The 20,932-nt window shown below is 39.8% G+C and overlaps 1 protein-coding gene across 1 annotated transcript in view; it reads left to right on the plus strand.

The window, feature by feature from the left end:
* The window catches only part of LOC124621679 (Fanconi anemia group I protein-like), a 276,076-nt gene extending 264,613 nt beyond the window's left edge, over nt 1-11,463 (plus strand). Inside the window, exon 25 of the mRNA XM_047147159.1 lies at nt 11,208-11,463. Within this exon, the coding sequence (XP_047003115.1) occupies nt 11,208-11,321 (114 nt within the window). The 3' untranslated portion in view covers nt 11,322-11,463. The remainder of the gene's footprint in view (nt 1-11,207) is intronic.
* Nucleotides 11,464-20,932: the final 9,469 nt, after the last annotated feature.

Below are 20,932 nucleotides of genomic sequence, written 5' to 3' on the forward strand. Positions count from 1 at the left end.
AGATGGGTAGAACATGTAACTAATGAGGAGGTACTGAATAGAACTGGGGAGAAGGGGAATTTGTGGCACAACTTGTCTAGAAGAAGGGATCAGTTGGTAGGATGTGTTCTGAGGCATCAAGGGATCACAGATTTAGTTTTGGAGGGCAGCATGGAGGGAGACCAAGAGATGAATACACTAAGCGGATTCAAAAGAATGTAGGGTGCAGAAGAAGCTTCCACAGGGTAGAGTAAAATGGAGAGTTGCGCCAAACCAGTCTCTGGACTGAAGACCACAACAACATATATTACATGTCTCTCCTGAGAGTGCAAACGTAGTGCTGGATTGCAACAGCGATGTATTCCAGTCCTAACATGTAATCCTCATGACTCCTATATAAATGTATAGAATAGAGTATGCTTAATTGGATGCGACAGTGTCTATATATGAGCCTGAGAGCTGCATAACTCTTATGATAAGTCTTTGCTGTGCTGACATGGAAATGAAATGACTGTTGGGGAAGAGCAGATTGTTGACTGGCTGTGGGGAAAACTAGCATATTGTATGTGTGTAGGTGTGTCTCACTCAGTCTTCTAACTGAACACCACATCTAGGTGAGAATAACATAATGAATGAAAGTCAGTTACTGTTGAGCATTGGTGGCAGCAACAGTTCTCATGGTGCTGTATGACATGTTGATGCTGTACAAGTGATACTGTGCCAGATGTTGTGGAGGGTGTCTGAAGTGGCTGTATCGTTACTCACGTGGTGCGACAGGTGTATGGTTGGTGGCAGAAGCTTATTAAAGTCTTGTCCATCTCGTATCGAATCCTAAGGTGGGAGTGATATGGGCTATCTGTGTTCGTCCTCATTCTAGTTAACTTGAGTGTTGACGTTCAAGTGTGTAGAGGTGGTCCTGTCAACCACAGATACGAAGTATTGAAATCCTTCCAACTCCAGCAGAGCACGGATAATGTCAAGTTGGACATGCCAGAACCAAGTCTTTGGGATGGGGAAGCATCTGAGGTGAGGCTGTGTGTGACAGTCTATCTTGCTTCGCTGGCGTACGAGGCAGCTTTGTGCCCAGTGATGACAGTCTCATTTGACGTTAGCCCATAGGAGTCTGTCCATCACTAGGCGGACACTTGCTGCCAGGGTGACTCGGGTTATATAACCTTTTGAATATTTCATGGCAAATCCTAAACGGCACCAGTGGTTGTGATCTGTTCGGCAAAACTTTGCAGAGCTGTGTTGCTTGAGACTGGGAAGAGACCAACGTTTGATGGTAAGGTTTATGTCATGGTTGTTCATTTGTTCAGCTGGTATGTGTTCATTATCATATTGGAGAGAAATTGTATGGCTTCTTGAAAGATAATCTGCAATGATATTGTCTACTGCATGAATATGACATGTTGGTGGTGTACTGTGCAATACTGTCTGATTTGGCATGGACTGCCTTCCTGGGATGGTTTCTTGATGGCATCCACCAGAGGTTTTGTTTTCTGTTCTTAGTCACTTGGTGCCCCTCAATATCTTCACAAAAGTGTTTGACTGCCAAATATACCGTGAAGAGATCTTGGTTGAAAGCTGACCACTTAGATTGCGAGGAAGGTAGTCTCTTCTTGAAGAACTGAAGTGTTTGGGGACACACTGTCAACCACCTGCTGAAACACAGGCCCACACCACGGTGTCACTCACATTGGTTGTATGGGTGAGCTGTGGCAAAGTAATGTTTATGCTAAACAGTTCTTTGCCCTGTTGAATGCTTCTGTCATCTGTGTGGGCCATGTGACTTTCTTTTTCCAGTGTTTATCTTTACCAGCTGCAGCATTCATGAGAGGAGTGTGCAATGCAACTGCATGAGGAAGATGTTGCCAATAGAAGTTAAGAGATACAGGAGTTTCATGCGTTCCACTGTCACTTTGATGCGTGGCATATTGAGTGTATGGCCTAAGAGTGTCATTTCCGTTTGTCAAGGTTGTGACATTGTTTCATTAATGACACCACCACCTTCTTGTAATGCAGCTAGAACTTCTTATAGGTGATGCAAATGTTCATCATAGGTGCTTGAGAAGATAATTTTGCCATCAAGATAGGTGTAGCAGTATGGAAATTGAAGGTGTAGTCTGACAGTAAAACATTAACATGTTTGTGTTTCAGTCTTGAGGCCGTATGGCATGAAGAAATACTCATTCAGTCGAAATGGGGTGATGGTCGCCAATTTCGGGATGTCGTCAGGGTGCATTAGTATTTGTAAATAACCCCGCTTACAGCCAATAACACTGAATACCAGTGCACCAGCAAGCATGTGCGTCAAGTCTTGGATGTTAGGTATAGGGTAACAGTCATGCACAGTTCTGGAGTTGAGTACCCTATAATCTCCATAAAGTCTGACCGAACTGTCTTTCTTAGATACGGGCTTAATATGGAAGCCGACGAGCTGTCTGAGGGTCAGATGGTGCCCACGTCCAAAAATTCCTGTATCGTGTTTCTAGCAGTCTGTGGCAAAGTAATGTTTATGCTAAACAGTTCTTTGCCCTGTTGAATGCTTCTGTCATCTGTGTGGGCCATGTGACTTTCTTTTTCCAGTGTTTATCTTTACCAGCTGCAGCATTCATGAGAGGAGTGTGCAATGCAACTGCATGAGGAAGATGTTGCCAATAGAAGTTAAGAGATACAGGAGTTTCATGCGTTCCACTGTCACTTTGATGCGTGGCATATTGAGTGTATGGCCTAAGAGTGTCATTTCCGTTTGTCAAGGTTGTGACATTGTTTCATTAATGACACCACCACCTTCTTGTAATGCAGCTAGAACTTCTTATAGGTGATGCAAATGTTCATCATAGGTGCTTGAGAAGATAATTTTGCCATCAAGATAGGTGTAGCAGTATGGAAATTGAAGGTGTAGTCTGACAGTAAAACATTAACATGTTTGTGTTTCAGTCTTGAGGCCGTATGGCATGAAGAAATACTCATTCAGTCGAAATGGGGTGATGGTCGCCAATTTCGGGATGTCGTCAGGGTGCATTAGTATTTGCAAATAACCCCGCTTACAGCCAATAACACTGAATACCAGTGCACCAGCAAGCATGTGCGTCAAGTCTTGGATGTTAGGTATAGGGTAACAGTCATGCACAGTTCTGGAGTTGAGTACCCTATAATCTCCATAAAGTCTGACCGAACTGTCTTTCTTAGGTACGGGCTTAATATGGAAGCCGACGAGCTGTCTGAGGGTCAGATGGTGCCCACGTCCAAAAATTCCTGTATCGTGTTTCTAGCAGTCTGTCAGTCTTCAGGGCAGAAACAGCAAGGTTTGTGGGGAACGGGAGGATCATTGTTGGTCATGATTTGGTGCACAGTTCCATCTCACACTGGACGTGTGTGAGCCTTAGAGAAGGAGGTGGGCAGGTTGGTTTCACTGTTTACAGATACTGCGCAATATGGTGTACTGACCTTGTGATTGTTGCTGGTTGCTGTCGGAATGTACTGCGGCGAGGTGACTGTTGTGCACAGAATGTGGCTGGGTGGAGAGGGCATGGTTAAAGGCAGTGCACCAGCCAGCTGTTGAGAGCATAGGACTCATAAGTTTTCTTGCACCAATGTGAGCACTGTCTCTGTCCCCCTAATGTGATACTAGGGACCTGTGTCTTCAATGTGTAGCATATGTGATTCTGTGTTGCAGTCGACATATCGGTGGTGGGTAGCAAGAATATCGTCTGTCAACTCGGGTGCACTTGCATTGTGTCTGAAGAGGAGCCGTTAGTGGTGAGGCATTTGGGTGAATGGGGCTCAATAGTCTTGGTCGTAGCAAAAAGTCCTTTGATGGGATTCCAGGCTGTGTGACGCTTCAGTGCCAATCGTACTACATTGGGGGAGAGCTGGAAGAACTGTAGAAATCCCATGCCGACTTCTGTTACATAGAAAGCCAAGGTGCACTTCAGATTCATTGACAGGTGAATGGTGTGTGGAGTAGTGTTTTAAACTGGTATCTCCAAGTTGTTAACAAAGTGAAGCAAGATTGCTGATGTCAGTTCGAAGGTTAATGTGCTGCTGTGTGGTAAGGAGTGGATGCAAGAGCCCATATCCACTAAAAAGTGCTGACAAGTAGTGAGGTCAGAAATGAAAAGGCACCCTCGTTTGGTCATCGTAGGGGCAACATGAGTTTGTGGTATGTGCGGACGAGGTAGGTGACTTTGACAGTTGGAGTGGGCTGAAGTGCCTATTTCAATACGCTGACGTCATTTGGGAACTCGCAAGCAGTGAGACACTTGGGAGCAGTACATTGAAATTGACTGTGGAACCAACAGGTCAATGGCTTTGGACCACCTGTGACATGACGTGCATAATTGCTCTGTGGTGCAGACTAGGTAGTTACGTCGTGGCATGCCATTGGCTGCTAAGGAAGCATGACGTCACCCTTGTGTTGTGTTGAGTTGACTCGGCTAGAAACAGGCAGCATGCGGGCCGTCATTACAGTGTTGCGCAGGGTGTCTGTTAAATATTCGCCAGTGGTGTATCGAGGAAACATGGTCTGGCAATGTGAGTTATTTTTCTAGAGGTTTGGACCCATGTGCAACTGGTACCAGTTGCAACTTGGTTAGTAACTTGATGACCAAAAGGGTCCATAAGGTCATACCTGGTATAAAAGTGCGATCAGCAGTTTTGCAGAGGTGATGCCAAAGTTGTGAAGGCTTGTTGTGGATATGCTGTTCGTTCATAGATTCTTGCTGTTGCTCTGGAGTTCAAGAAAGTCACTGCATGAGAGAAGCCTTTGCTGTGCTGTATGTGCTTGCATATGGTAGTGGCAGGATAAGGTAGCAGTTTACTTCCATCTGTCCCACCAGATGGCAGAGCAGGTTAATGTATTTTGAATCATCATGTAAAACTGCTAGTGCTTTCAAAATGCTGTCGTTTGTTGTGTACCAAAAAAGCCAAATGGGCAGGATTAACCTCGGAGGTGAGGCTGAAGAGATAGTTGTAGCATTGTTCATTGTACTAAGCAAAACAGCCGCCAGTTGTTCACAGCACACAACTGATTGTGACGACACAGTAAGCCGTTGCTCACATCCAATTCATGGCATAGAAGACACAAAAGTGATGTTACGATTATGTTGCAAATTTAAAGGCACTGTCTGTGGTAGCTTTTTTACTCAGTCCAAGAGCAGATTTGTTGTGGCCATCATTGTTGAGGATTAATTAGGCTGGTGTTGTCCGTAGGTACGATGCGTGAATTGGTGATGGACTTGGTTTTTGCTGCTGTATTTGCACAATGATGACACTGCACAGCCTGCATTACAATCCTGTTGACACCATAATCCAGATGCGGCATGATGGGTGATGCATTATGTGATGGCCACATTGTCGTGATGTAATACGACTGACTGAACGGACGTGGAGTTGCAAATTTATTGCGCGTTTTGTGACAGACACGGGGCCACCAGTGTGAGAAGAGTTAACCACAGTATGATAGGGACTGCTTCCAGTCATACAAGGCACAATTATCGTAACATATGTTTCATTCGCAAGAGCAGCTCTACATGTGTTCATATCGAAAATTGGTGCAAAATGCACTGTTCTCCCTCTCACTCTGTCCAAAATTTGTCCACTTCCCACCGGCCAGATATGTTGGAGTCTTGTGTAGAAGCTGATATATCGACAAGTTTCTGTCTGCAAGTTCCATCTACAACCTCATGGTAGCAGTCACCTGAAGTAGCAGTGAGCAGGACAGAGAGCATCACCAAGTTTGTTCCCTTATTGGTTGTTGCTGTGGTAGCTGTACTGTAAACAGCTAGCTACTATCACAGTGTTCTGTTCCAGGTGAGCTGGTACACAAATCTTAAGTTGTTCCGTACATATTAATTACATAGTAAATAGTAGGTCTGGTTCTGTACAGTCTCTCTCGGACAGTACTTACTGCTCTTGGATTGTGTGTCACTCATTCCTCCTCCACTCAGTGTTGTGCAAGTAGTTCATAGATCAATTATATTTACGTAACAAAATACCACTGAGGGATTTCCAATACTTTAAAGGCAGTTGAGATTTCCTCACTCTCCACTCCTCTCCCTCTGCTCTTTTGCCGCAATGGAACCCATCTTTTGCTTATTTGCCAGTGATCTAATTTCGCCATAGCAGGAAGGATTGTTTATACAATGAACTATTCATTCTGCATTTCTGCCCATGTAGACACTGCTCACTATGGTCGATGACTTAATTCTTAAAAGCGTGTGTATATTTCGTACCAGAGAATCACTTTTGGGATTGAGTAGTGAACTAAAGAGGTGCTCCGAAAGACTAGCAGCTGCATGAAGATATTTATTTGGACATTACAATGCTGTGTTGAACATGATAAATTAGGATAATGCAACGGAGCAGTTCCTGTCGTCTGATCACCATGAAGCCGAGATATGCCTTGGTGATACAAGGCGAGCAACTCAGAAATAATACACAATCATGATGACACAGCCTGGCCAGAAAAAAAAGCAGTAGTGGAAATCAGTCACATCTTTCATCATAAAGAGGGAAGCTCAGATGAAATTTAAGAGAAAGGGTAACAAAATCACAACCACCTTTCTGCTGAAGGCTCACTAAAATTACTGCACACAAGGGGGGGGGGGGGGGACAGTTACTGTTATTTTCCAGTTATTTCAAACACATAATTGATCCCAGGTGGCTTCCTCGATAGGTACCAAAGATAATTGACTGCTTTCAATAAATTATCAGTATGGGCAGCAAATCTGCAGAATGTTTCATAAAGAGACTCCCTTTAAGTGACTTCCTCAGCCTTAAGGAAACATAAAGAAAAATATGTAGCTAAAATAGTATTCAGTTTTGTGAGTGGGTCTTGAGATGATTCCTTTTCATTTTTGTATTGTTTCCTATGTGACTTTTGTTTTCTGCTGTTCAGTTCTGAATTATGTAGTGATGTCCTGATGATGTTTTTCCAATACAAAAGCAGTATTGGAGGGGCTAACAGGAGAGGCAACTTTAAATTCATTTCAAATAATCAGCTTCTTACTATTTGAGTTATTCAAATTATAGTTTTAATTTTGACAGTGCTTCAAATGAAGTACAATATTGCCAGTTTTAAGACTGAGTGTGATTTCTGGATGTCACATCTCACTATAAATGGGGTGATTCTTTGATTGTTATGATAAGACAAACTTTCAGGGACAAGGGAGGGAAGGTCAATTTTATAAGAAAAGTCTTGCACTGCAGGCTCTTTGTTTTCCATATTTTGGGAGAAGGTAGTATGAACCAAAAAAAGAAAAAAAATGTCTAGTGAAAATGGGCTATAAAGTGAATTCTTAAGAGCTGTGATCACTTGAGCAGTAGAAGATGTGTGTTTCACAGTACCTCTTAAGGTGTGCATTTTAGCATGTTTACTAGACTTTTATGATACACGTACCCATCTCCATCGTCCCTGAGAGCTTTTAATGTCTTTACGGATCCTGTATACCTGAAAATATAGATTGCAATAAAAGCAAAAGATAGATTGTTGCCATAGAAGTGACACATTAGGTTGCGGACAGGCATGACAAAAAGTCACTTACACTTAAGCTTTCAGCCAAAATCTTTATCAGAAAAGGAAATGCACACACACATTCATTTACACAAGCAAGCTCACCTTACACACACACACACACACACACACACACACACACACACACTTATAGTTCCACAGTGAATCCATGTTTTACTGAGCCTATTTTAACTTGAGTATTTCAAATGACTGGAATGTAATCCTGCATTCAGACATGATAGAAATAAATGTATAAAATTTCCAGGAATACACCAAAACAGCCAGTGATATTGTATAGACCTGATATTGCAGCACCCTGTGAGCCTGCTGTTGTCAAGATAAACGACAACTAATATTGTTCAGCAGTAAGTTTAAATCTGTGATGGGTATATCACCACCAAAACACCACATTAACTAGAGGTCAGCACAGTGTAACTAAAATGAAGTAGTATATCATCAGTGCTGTATCACAGCAACAGTCATTAAAAAAGAGATTGTCCAGTGTATCGTAATAGAGCAAGTGCTGGAACCCATACTGAATAAGGGAAGACCATCCAGCTCTATTTGGAAAGTTGAGTGGTAGTCATATCTCAATTGTTTCAGATATTTGTCATAAAAGTAAAATCACTGGCTGGGCAGTGCAAGGATAGTGCTGACTAATAACTGGTGCTTACCATAATATGCTATATGCAAGTGAACTACATGACCAAAAAGCCACATCATGTCTCTGAAATTTTAAAAATAGTGTGTCATTTTTTACTTTCATATAACAAAGCTGAAGCCTGAAAAAATTTTAACAGCTGCCAATATGAATAACTTATGAGTAGATATCTTCAGTGGTCTGAAGCAACTTAAGTCAGTCAATAAAGGCAAGTCTTCACTCCAGATTGTATATGAATCATGCTTCTTTCCAAGAATGCTGATAAAATAGCTTAATGCAATCATATACAACTGCACTCTTGAATAAAGATACATATCTAAAGATTGGAAAGTTGCACAGGTCACACCAATACACAAGAAAGAAAATAGAAGCAATCCATTGATTTGTAGACCCACATCACTGTCACTGATTACAATAGAGTTTTGGAATATATACTGTTCATGAACATTATGAATTATCTTGAAGAAAACAATCTATTGACACATAGCCAACACAGTTTCAGGAAATGTTATTCTTGTGAAACACAACTGGCTCTTCATTCTTGCAGAGTGATGAATGCTGTCTGCAGTTGATTCCATATGTCTTGATTTCTAGAAGATTTTTGACACTGTTCGTGACAAGTGTCTTCTAATCAAATTGTATGCCTATGGACTATCAACCCACTTGTGTGACTGGATCTGTTATTTCCTGTCAGAAAGGTTACAGTTCTTAGTAGTTAATGGGAATCCATCAAGTGAAACAGAAGTTGTTTCTGGGATTCCTCAAGGAAATGTTATATACCCAATAATATTCTAATCTTTACAAATGCCTTAGAAGACAATCTGAGCAGTCTTCTTAGATTGTTTGCAGATGATGCTGTTGCTTACCATCTAGTAAACTCACCAGAAGATCAATAAGAAATCAAAAATGATTTATATATGAAATCTGAATTGTGCAACAAGTGGCAGTTGACTCTAAACAGTATAAAATGTGAGGTCCTCCATTACATTTTGGTTACATGATACACCGTTCAAATTTAAAGGTTATTGATTAAAATAAATACCTAGGGATTTAAATCACAAATGTTGTGGGAAAGGCAAACCAAAGATTGTGTTTTATTGACAGAACTTGAAGAAAACAGAAAAAAATCTAGTAAGACACCGGCTACATTGATTTGGCCGCCCTCCTCTGGAAAATCACCAGATTGACACTGAAAAATTTCAAAGAAGGGCAGCTTGTTTTGTGTTACCATGAAATAAGGGATAGAGTGTAATGGGTATGAAAAGCCAGTTGGGGTGCTATCATTAAAAAAAAGGGTGTTTTCCATTGTGGTGAGATCTTTTCAAAAAATTTTAGTCATCAACTTTCTCTTCCAAATGCAAAAATATGAGTGTTATTCAGAAAGTAAGTTTCAATCTTTCAAAATGTGAACTGGAACAGATTTTTTTAAAAAAACTGTAGAAAAATAGACATGTAAAGAATAAAATAAAAAACATAGTTTCCATATTGTTTAAATGTTTGTCATAACATTCTACAAGCTCTTGTATCCCTATGTCATAAACATCTGCCGCCTTTGATGTTAACCACTCTTTTAACTGCTGCTTTCACCTCATCATCTGTTGGGAAGCACTTGCTGCTGAGAAACTCCTTTAGGTAGTAGAACAAGTGAAAATCGCTCAATGCCAACTCTGGTCTGTGTGGTTTGTGGACATTCTGTTCCCACCCAAAAAATCAGATCAGATTTTGGGTGTGAATGGCAGAATGGGTGACTGACGCCATTGACAGACGTTTTGACGCCTGAGGTCATGTGAGAATCCCACATCTCATTACCTGTGACACTGTTCTCTAAAAATTGATAACCTTCCTTATGATAACGGTCCTAAAAATCAAGAGTATAAGCCATTCTTTCCATTTCATATTTATCAGTAAGCAGCCTAGAAACCTAATGTGTGCACAATTTGGGAAGCTGCAACTTTTCAGAGATAATTCTGTCCAGAGTTGTTCTATCCACATTCGGAAATTCCAAAGCTAAAGTTGAAATTGTGAACCATAGGTCTTCACAAATCTTTTTGTTCACAGCTTTGATCAAATCTTCAAAGATCACTGATAGTTGGTCTCATCGTGGAGCATTCGAGACATTTTTCCATCTGTCCTTGAAAGCACACTTCCACTTGGCACTTTGTTGTTGCTGATCACATTGGGGCTGTACATCTCACTTATCTGTCTATGAACTTGTGCTGCTGCTGCAAAGTTCCTTGCTACCAAAAACTGAAACCTTGACCTTATTTCATAGTCGGTGGGCTGATCCGTTGCTTTAAACATTTTGAACAGACACTGTAAACAGCACACTCAACAATACCAATACAAATGGTGTCTATTGACAAGCAAAGCATGCCAGTGTTGTTTTGCATGGGTGTTCAGTATTCGCACAACATTCAGTTAGCTACTGCCGTTTAGACCTTACTGTCCATAATCCTCACATTTTGTTGATTCTCACCTACATAGGGAGAATTAACCATCCTGATAAAATAAATCTGAACTCCCAAGGATACATTAGGTTATTTTTCCCATGTGCTATTAGAGATTGAAATAGTAAAAAAATAGTCAAAAATTGCTTATCTGAACCCTCTGCGAAGCACTTAAGTGTGCATTGCAGAGTAGTCACACGAAATTAGGTGGAATTTATTTATTTTGGGTGTGCAGTGTTAAATTCTTGCTGTAAGTGTTCCACATCCCAAGGAGTAAATAAATATAGGATTCAAGATAAAGCTCATAATTTGAAATTTTACAATGGAGGCTGTTTGTATGCTATTCACTTAATTGCACAGTGCTAGGTCAATATCATCCAACCAAATCATGTGTTGCATTCATGATTAACAAACAGGTGAGTATTCATTATTAAGAAAGAAGTTAGCAAATTATACTGCAGTGAAAACAAATTTGTTGCTATGTGTTTGCTAAATAACACATTTAAATGTTCAGTTTCAGTGCATAGGTAATGAGTCATTAGTTATTTTTATTTTTTTATTTTATTTTTTTCTATTATGACCTTATTCATTATATTTTCAGAATGACACAAGCGTAACAACAGCTGATGACAGTAGAAGAGATGGAGATGATGGCATTCCAGTGTCTGCTGCTGAGGAAAGACATCCCCCAACAAAAAAACAACGCACTAAATAATACAATGGAGTTTTCTGTGCTACTACATCTCCATTAATTTTTCTATATTGTATTTTTTTATCAAGTTAAATAAGTTGTTCTTCACTGCACTGTATTGTAGATAAATTTGTACAAACAGTTCAACTCTAATAAATGTACAGTATCCCAGTACTGCTTGCAAGTGGTGAAAGAATAAATTACATTTCGTCAGGCCGGCCGCTGTGGCCGAGCGATTCTAGGCGCTTCAGTCCAGAACTGTGCTGCTGCTGTGGTCGCAGGTTCGAATCCTGCCTCGGACATGGATGTGTGTGATCTTAGGTTAGTTAGGTTTAAGTAGTTCTAAGTCTAGGGGACTGATGACCTCAGATGTTAACTCCCATAGTGCTTAGATCCATTTGAATATTTCATCAGCCAACATTTGATCATTCCTACTGACAGCAAAAACAAAAGGGTAGCATAATTATTTATTAATTAGCAATAACATTTCTATCTAATTCCCTGAAGACTTTAAGAAAAGCAACATGCAAAAAAAGTCTGCTGGTGTACCCTCTAAAATTGCAACATTAGTGATGTTCCAATGTCCGCCCCTGGTAGCTGAGTGGTCAGCGTGACAGACTGTCAATCCTAAGGGCCCGGGTTCGATTCCCGGCTGGGTTGGAGATTTTCTCCTCTTAGGGACTGGGTGTTGGGTCGTCCTAATCATCATCATTTCATCCCCATCGACGCGCAGGTCGCCGAAGTGGCATCAAATCGAAAGACCTGCACCAGGCGAACGGTCTACCTGGCGGGAGGCCCTAGCCACACGACATTTCATTTCATTTTTTCAGTGATGTTCCAATACCTTCTTCTGATTCTACGACTAGAGACAAAAACTTTGAAGTTGCAAGAATACCAAAGAGCCTGGCAGTACCATTACCTGTACCTAAACAATGTTATGGGTATATATCATCAATTGATAACATGAAATTAATTAGAGCAAAGTGAAAAGTCAAGTTATATGTGTTTCAGATTTTAAATTAAACTTCTGGTCTCCTTAATCAGTGGTCACATGAAGCATTTCTCAGGTTGGAGGAGCAGTGTTTTAACACATTGACTGCCACAAGCCTGCTGCCAGCCACAGCAGAGCCTCACATCTGACATTGTGTGCTTGGCAGTGAAACATCCATCACTATGCATGCGGCAGCCATTGTATTAAATCCCTGTCTGACTATCCAGATTTAGATTATCAGGGGTTTCCCTGCACTGCTTAAGGTAGGCACTGATGGATAGGCTATCTTCCTGGTGATCCCATTGCAATCGTTCTGTGCATGTGCCAGCTGTGGCGACCTCTGCCTGTGATATCCTAACCAGTGTAGTTTGATTTTGTATGCTACAGCCCAGCTGCCAGACTTCCCACCCGTCAGCTTTTTGGCAACCAGTGCTGATCTGTGTCTGTGCGCAGCTGGGTGCCTGCCATTGGGCATGCAAGCTGGAACAGTCTAGTTTAATGTGTTTGCAAGGATGATGGCTTTGAAAAGGAGATGGCCAAGGGAGCTGGAAAAGCCTAGTTTAAGGCATTTGTGAGGATGGTTACTTTGCAAAGGAGATGGCCTGTATCCTTCTTCATGTTCACCTTATCTGTGTATTGATGTCTCTAATGACGTCATTGTTTATGGTAAGATAAATCCCTAAGCTTTCTTCCTAAAACCTTGAAAAAGACCTATACCTTAATCTCAGGAGAAAGGAATGTAAAACCCACATGAAGGAAAATGCTCCTAGCTATCATAATACATGCAATGAGTAATGAGTAAAGACAGCAGTCTTGGCAATGCAATTGCTGGAGTTTGACTCGAAGCATAGTACAGCCACCTTGAATCAGGTTTTTTGTTTGAATGTGTACCTAAAAATTTTTGAGGTTAGTTTTCTTTAGAAGAACAAAACAATGGAAATTCTTGGATGGAATAACAACAATATAAAAAGGATAGATTTTTACTCTTCCATTTCCATAATATTGTCCTAAAGTACATCACCCCTCGATAGACCCTCTATATACTCCTTCCACCTTTCTGCTTTCCCTTTTTTTGCTTAAAACTGGTTCTCCATCTGAGCTCTTGATATTCATACTAGTGGTTCTCTTTTCTCCATCTTACCCCTTCTCTATCTTACCCCTAGTGATATATGCCTCTACATCCTTAAATTTGTCCTCTAGCCATCCCTGTTTAGCCATTATGCATTTCCTGTCAATCTCATTAGTGAGACGTTTGTATTCCTTTTTGCCTGCTTCATTTACTGCATTTTTATATTTTCTCCTTTCATCAATTAAATTCAATATTTCTTCTGTTACCTGAGGATTTCCACTAGCCCTCATCTTTTTACCTACTTGATAATCTTCTGCTTTCACTATTTCATCCCTCAAAGCTATCTATTCTTCTTCTACTGTATTCCTTTCCCCCATTCCTGTCAATCGTTCTCTGCTGCTCTCTCTGAAACACTCTGCAACCTCTGGTTCTGCAAGTTTATCCAAGTCCCATCTCCTTAAATTCCCACCTTTTTGCAGTTTCATCAGTTTTAATCTACAGTTCGTAATCAATAGATTGTGGTCAGAGTCCACATCTGTCCCTGGAAATGTCTTACAATTTAAAACCTGATTCCTAAATCTCTGTCTTAGCATTATATAATTTATCTGAAACCTTCCAGTGTCTCCAGGCTTCTTCCATGTATACAACCTTCTTTCATGATTCTTGAACCAAGTGTTAGCTATGATTAAGTTATGCTCTGTGCAAAAGTCTCCCTTTCATTCCTCACCCACATTCCATATTCACTACTACTATTCGTTCTCTTCCTTTTCCTACTGTCGAATTCCAGTCATCGATGACTATTAAATTTTCATCTCCCTTCACCATCTGAATAATTTCTTTTATCTCATCATCATACTTTTCTTCAATCTCTTCGTCATCTGTGGAGCTAGTTGGCATATAAACTTGTACTACTGTGGTTGGCATGGCCTTCATGTCTATCTTGGCTACAATAATGCATTCACTATGCTGTTCGTAGTAGCTTACTTTAACTCCTATTTTTTATTCATTATTAAACCTACTCCTGCATTACCCCCATTTGATTTTGTATTTATAACCCTGTATTCACCCGACCAGAAGTCTTGTTCCTCCTGCCACCGAACTTCACTAATTCCCACTATATCTAACTTTAACCTATCCATTTCCCTTTTTAAATTTTCTAACCTACTTGCCCGATTAAGGGATCTGACATTGCACGCTCCTATTCGTAGAACTCCAGTTTTCTTTCTCCTCATACGATAAATTTGTTATCATCGAGTGTAGAGTTAAGTGTCAGGAAGTCGTTTCTGAAAGTGTTTGTATGAAGTGTAGCCATGTATGGAAGTGAAACATGGACAATAAATAGTTTAGACAAGAAGAGAATACAAGTTTTCATAAGGTGGTGCTACAGAAAATTGCTGAAGATTCGATGGGTAGATCACATAACTAACGAGGAAGTACTGAATAGAATTGTGGGGAAGAGAAATTTGTGGCCCAGCTTGACTAGAAGACGGGATCGGTTGGTAGGACATGTTCTGAGGCATCAAGGATCACCTGTTTAGTATTGGAGGGCAGCTGGGAGGGTAAAAATCGTAGAGGGAGACCAAGAGATGAATACACTAAGCAGATTTAGAAGGATGTAGGCTGCAGTAGGTACTGGGAGATGAAGAGGCTTGCACAGGATAGAGTAGCATGGAGAGCTGCATCAAACCAGTCTCTGGACTGAAGACCACCGCAACAACAACAACAACAACAGATTGTTACTCACCACTATAGGAGGGATTGAGCTACAGACAGGCACAATGAAAGACTGCTTAAGCTTTTAGACAAAAAAAGTTCATCCGAAATAGAACGGACACACAGTCATATAAGCATAAAACACACACACACACACACACACACACACACACACACACACACACGTATGTGTAAGTTGTTGTTGCATAAATGTGTGTCTGTGTTCTGTTGCGGATGAAGGACTTTCTTTCTTTCTTCTTCTTCTTCTTCTTCTCCTCCTCCTCCTCCTCCTCCTCCTCCCTCTCTCTTTCTGTTTACAAGAAATAGTTTATTTATGTATCTATTTTTACACACTGTGACCTTCAGAATAGTCATCATGTACCGCAATACAGTGCTTCTGACACTGCCAAAATGTACGATTTGAAGTCTTTTTAAGACGTATTGAGTGCCTTCTGCCATTCACACTGATTTCTCGTTGTCTTTCAGTGATTTGCCTCCACTCTTTAATTGTTCATGCTACTCAAAACACCTCAGATGAATCATTGCAGCATCGTCATATACTTTCCAAACCATGTCAAGTGTCCCTGTGGTTAATTTCTGCAGTTTCACACAAAATTTCATGTTTTCTCGTGGGTCTGACTTGTTGTCCTCGCTAAATTACAGATATGGTAACAAATAGTGGCCAGTATAGCCCCAACTGCACAGCTCCTGATGTAAACAGGATGCAGTCTCCTCGCACACTGACTTTCTAAGGTCAGTGCTCATTGTTTAGATTAGATTAGATTAATACTAGTTCCATGGATCATGAATACGATATTTCGTAATGATGTGGAACGAGTCGAATTTTCCAATACATGACATAATTAGGTTAATTTAACAACATACTTAAGTTAATATAACAACTTTATTTTTTTGTGTTTTTTTTGTTTTTCTTTAATTTTTATTTTTATTATTTTTTTTTTCTTTTTGTTTTTTTCTTTTTTTTCTTAATTTATATCTAAAAATTCCTCTATGGAGTAGAAGGAGTTGCCATTCAGAAATTCTTTTAATTTCTTCTTAAATACTTGTTGGTTATCTGTCAGACTTTTGATACTATTTGGTAAGTGACCAAAGACTTTAGTGCCAGTATAATTCACCCCTTTCTGTGCCAAAGTTAGATTTAATCTTGAATAGTGAAGATCGTCCTTTCTCCTAGTATTGTAGTTATGCACACTGCTATTACTTTTGAATTGGGTTTGGTTGTTAATAACAAATTTCATAAGAGAGTATATATACTGAGAAGCTACTGTGAATATCCCTAGATCCTTAAATAAATGTCTGCAGGATGATCTTGGGTGGACTCCAGCTATTATTCTGATTACACGCTTTTGTGCAATAAATACTTTATTCCTCAGTGATGAATTACCCCAAAATATGATGCCATATGAAAGCAATGAGTGAAAATAGGCGTAGTAAGCTAATTTACTAAGATGTTTATCACCAAAATTTGCAATGACCCTTATTGCATAAGTAGCTGAACTCAAACGTTTCAGCAGATCATCAATGTGTTTCTTCCAATTTAATCTCTCATCAATGTACATTCCTAAAAATTTTGAATATTCTACCTTAGCTATATGCTTCTGATTAAGGTCTATATTTATTAATGGCGTCATACCATTCACTGTACTGAACTGTATGTACTGTGTCTTATCAAAATTCAGTGAGAGTCCGTTTACAAGGAACCACTTAGTAATTTTCTGAAAGACAGTATTGACAATTTCATCAGTTAATTCTTGTTTCTCAGGTGTGATTACTATACTTGTATCATCAGCGAAGAGAACTAACTTTGCCTCTTCATGAATATAGAATGGCAAGTCATTAATATATAATAAGAACAACAAAGGACCCAAGACTGACCCTTGTGGAACCCCATTCTTGATAGTTCCCCAGTTAGAGGAATGTGCTGATCTTTGCATGTTACGAGAACTACTTATTTCAACTTTCTACACTCTTCCAGTTAGGTACGAATTAAACCATTTGTGCACTGTCCCACTCATGCCACAATACTTGAGCTTGTCTAGCAGAATTTCATGATTTACACAATCAAAAGCCTTTGAGAGATCACAAAAAATCCCAATGGGTGGTGTTCGGTTATTCAGATCATTCAAAATTTGACTGGTGAAAGCATATATGGCATTTTCTGTTGAAAAACCTTTCTGGAAACCAAACTGACATTTTGTTAGTACTTCATTTTTACAGATGTGTGAAGCTACTCTTGAATACATTACTTTCTCAAAAATTTTGGATAAAGCTGTTAGAAGGGAGATTGGACGGTAATTGTTGACATCAGATCTATCCCCCTTTTTATGCAAAGGTATAACAATAGCATATTTCAGTCTATCAGGGAAAATGCCCTGTTCCAGAGAGCTATTACACAGGTGGCTGAGAATCTTACTTATCTGTTGAGAACAAGCTTTTAGTATTTTGCTGGAAATGCCATCAATTCCATGTGAGTTTTTGCTTTTAAGCAAGTTTATTATTTTCCTAATTTCAGAGGGAGAAGTGGGTGAGATTTCAATTGTATCAAATTGCATAGGTATGGCCTCTTCCATTAACAGCCTAGCATCTTCTAATGAACACCTGGATCCTACTATATCCACAACATTTAGAAAATGATTATTAAAAATATTTTCAACTTCTGACTTTTTGTTTGTAAAGTTTTCATTCAATTTGATGGTAATACTGTCTTCCTCTGCTCTTGGTTGACCTGTTTCTCTTTTAATAATATTCCAAATTGTTTTAATTTTATTATCAGAGTTGCTGATTTCAGACATGATACACATACTCCTGGATTTTTTAATAACTTTTCTTAATATAACACAGTAGTTTTTATAATTTTTGATAGTTTCTGGGTCACTACTCTTTCTTGCTGTCAGATACATTTCCCTTTTCCGGTTACAAGATATTTTTATACCCTTAGTAAGCCATGGTTTGTTACAAGGTTTCTTACGAGTATATTTAACTATTTTCTTGGGGAAGCAGTTTTCAAATGCATTTACAAAAATGTCATGAAATAAATTATATTTTAAATTGGCATCAGGTTCACGGTACACCTCATCCCAGTCTAACTGCTGTAGGCTTTCCCTGAAATTTGCAATTGTTAAATTGTTGACTGAACGTACTACTTTGGAGGACTGTTTAGTATTGCTGAATGGAGCTATGTCATATATTGTAACTAGCTGTGCACCATGATCAGAAAGACCATTCTCAACAGGCTGAGCATTTATCTGGTTAAACTTATCTTGGTCTATAAAGAGGTTATCTATCAGTGAGCTGCTATCCGTTACCACCCGAGTAGGAAAATCAATAACGGGTGTCAAATTGAAAGAACCGAGTAATACTTCAAGGTCATTTTTCCTATTACCCTCTTTCAGAGAATCTACATTGAAGTCCCCACAAATAATAATTTGCTTCCCCCTGTCTGACAGATAGCACAACAAGGAGTCCAAATTTTTCAGAAATAGATGAAAATTTCCTGATGGGGACCTATATACAGTTACAATTATAAATGTGCCTTTATTTAATTTAAGCTCACAGGCACATGCTTCTATATGTTTCTCTACACAAAACTTTTTTGTTTCTATACTTTTTGCACAATGATAACTTTTGACATATATGGCAACTCCTCCTTTCTCCATATTTTCTCTCATTACATGTGCAGAGAGCTTATAACCACTTACATTTACCTTATCCATATCAGTAACAATGTGCCTGTGCATGCAGCGTTGCACGGCTGCACTGTCATCTGTTGGCATGTTAAGGAGGTACTCTTGAAGCTTTTTTGTTGTAGTGTCCGTAAGTAATTCCAGGGGATTGTCAGTATAGTTTGTTAGTAAGGTTGTGGCTAGTTCCTTCCTTTCCCTAACCACCTGTGCTCGTGCTGTATAACCAGGCCTGTACTTAGATATGTGCAGCTACATAGGATGGCAAAATTTGGGGGGCAGCAAAAAGCTGCCACTGAAAATTATTTTTTAAGTATAATTTTAATGTGCACTGCATTAGTGGAGAGGCATTCAATAATTTATTGGCAAAGTGTTGACAAATATTTCTACCGTGTTGATAAATATTTCTACCTGTCATAAAACTCTTATTTTATTACTATTCACCTGTATAACATTTTTTGTGCATGTGCGCATTAATCTCATAGACAACAGTATGAGACAGTTCTCACACATAATCATGTAGCATACGGGATCTCATGTGTAACGCGTTGGCAAATTCTGCTTCCATTCATGATTATGTTGGCATCGTACGCAACATAACATCGTTCCATGTGGTTCTGGACTTAAAATTAAGGCAAGGAATTCTGGTAGTAACTGGTCATAGTGGAGTTGGTTCTGTTGTATTTGATATATCAAAGTGTTCTCAATTTGCAACACTGTACATCACAGACTGACTCCCCCCACCCCTTTCCAGTTCACAGTTCTTGTGGTATGGATGGGCCCTCTAGATTAAATGGTGCTGCATATCAAAAGAAAGCTGAAGTGACGAGACTGATGCATAGTAAACTTTCACAGAAAGTACAATGACTCATATTTTAATGGTAAAAGTGAACCGTCGGGCTCTGAACATTCAGGTGAAGATGCGGTTCAAGACAGTAATGAGAAACAGTGTCGCTCTGGAAGTGCAAGTGAAATTAGAGTTCTTAACAGTTAACAGAATGCAAAAGTTCTTTCACAGTTCCAGAAGGGTGTCAAGAACATACATATTCTAAAGCAGATGTTTTTTCTTGTTCCCCATAATGAGCCATTTTATTGGGAAAACACTGACCAGACACTGGATTATTTGGTTAAAAATGGTATTAATAGAAACAAAAGTGCTGATTTCTCTTACGTTCCCACAGTGATACATTGACAGATCTAGGTGATTTTGCAGGGGAAGTTATCAACTGTGATTATATCTACAAAGAATAGAGATTGAGACACTTCCCTTAAAGGCTAGAAATTATAAGTGCCATGGGAGAAGAGACAGAGTAAAACCTCGACAGATGTGTACTGTAACAGGCTATTCCTTCATAGTACCTGAAGAGAACATGAAGGTGAATATATCGTACATTATGTGATCAAAAGTATCCGGACACCCCCAAAAACATATGTTTTTCATATTAAGTGCATTGTGCTGCCACCTACTGCCAGGTACTCCATATCAGTGACGTCAGTAGTCATTAGACATCGTGAGAGAGCAGAATGGGACACACTGCAGAACTCTCGGACTTAGAACATGTTTAGGTGATTGGGTGCCACTTGTGTCATACATCTGTATGCAAGATTTCCACACTCCTAAACATCCCTAGGTCCACTGTTTCTGATGTAACAGTGAAGTGTAAACGTGAAGGGACACGTACAGCACAAAAGCATACTGGCCGACCTCGTCCGTTGACTGACAGACCACCGACAGTTGAAGAGGGTCGTAATGTGAAGTAGGCAGACATCTATCCAGACTATTTTGCAAGAATTCCAAACTGCATCAGGATCCACTGCAAGTACTGTGACAGTTACACGGGAGGTGAGAAAACTTGGATTTCATAGTTGATCGGCTGCTCATAAGCCACACATCATGCCGGTAAATGCCAAACGATGCCTCGCTTGTTGAAAGGAGCCTAAACACTTGACGATTGATCAGTGGAAAAACATTGTGTGGAGTGATCACAGTACACAATGTGGCGATCCGGTGGCAGGGTGTGGGAATAGCGAATGCCCGATGAACGTCATCTGCCAGCGTGTGTATTGCCAACAGTAAAATTCAGAGGTGGTGGTTTTATGGTGTGGTCGTGTTTTTCATGGAAGGGGCCCTCACCCCTTGTTGTTTTACATGGCACTATCA

The sequence above is a fragment of the Schistocerca americana genome, chromosome 1 (assembly GCF_021461395.2).
Source record: "Schistocerca americana isolate TAMUIC-IGC-003095 chromosome 1, iqSchAmer2.1, whole genome shotgun sequence".
Taxonomy (NCBI): domain Eukaryota; kingdom Metazoa; phylum Arthropoda; class Insecta; order Orthoptera; family Acrididae; genus Schistocerca; species Schistocerca americana.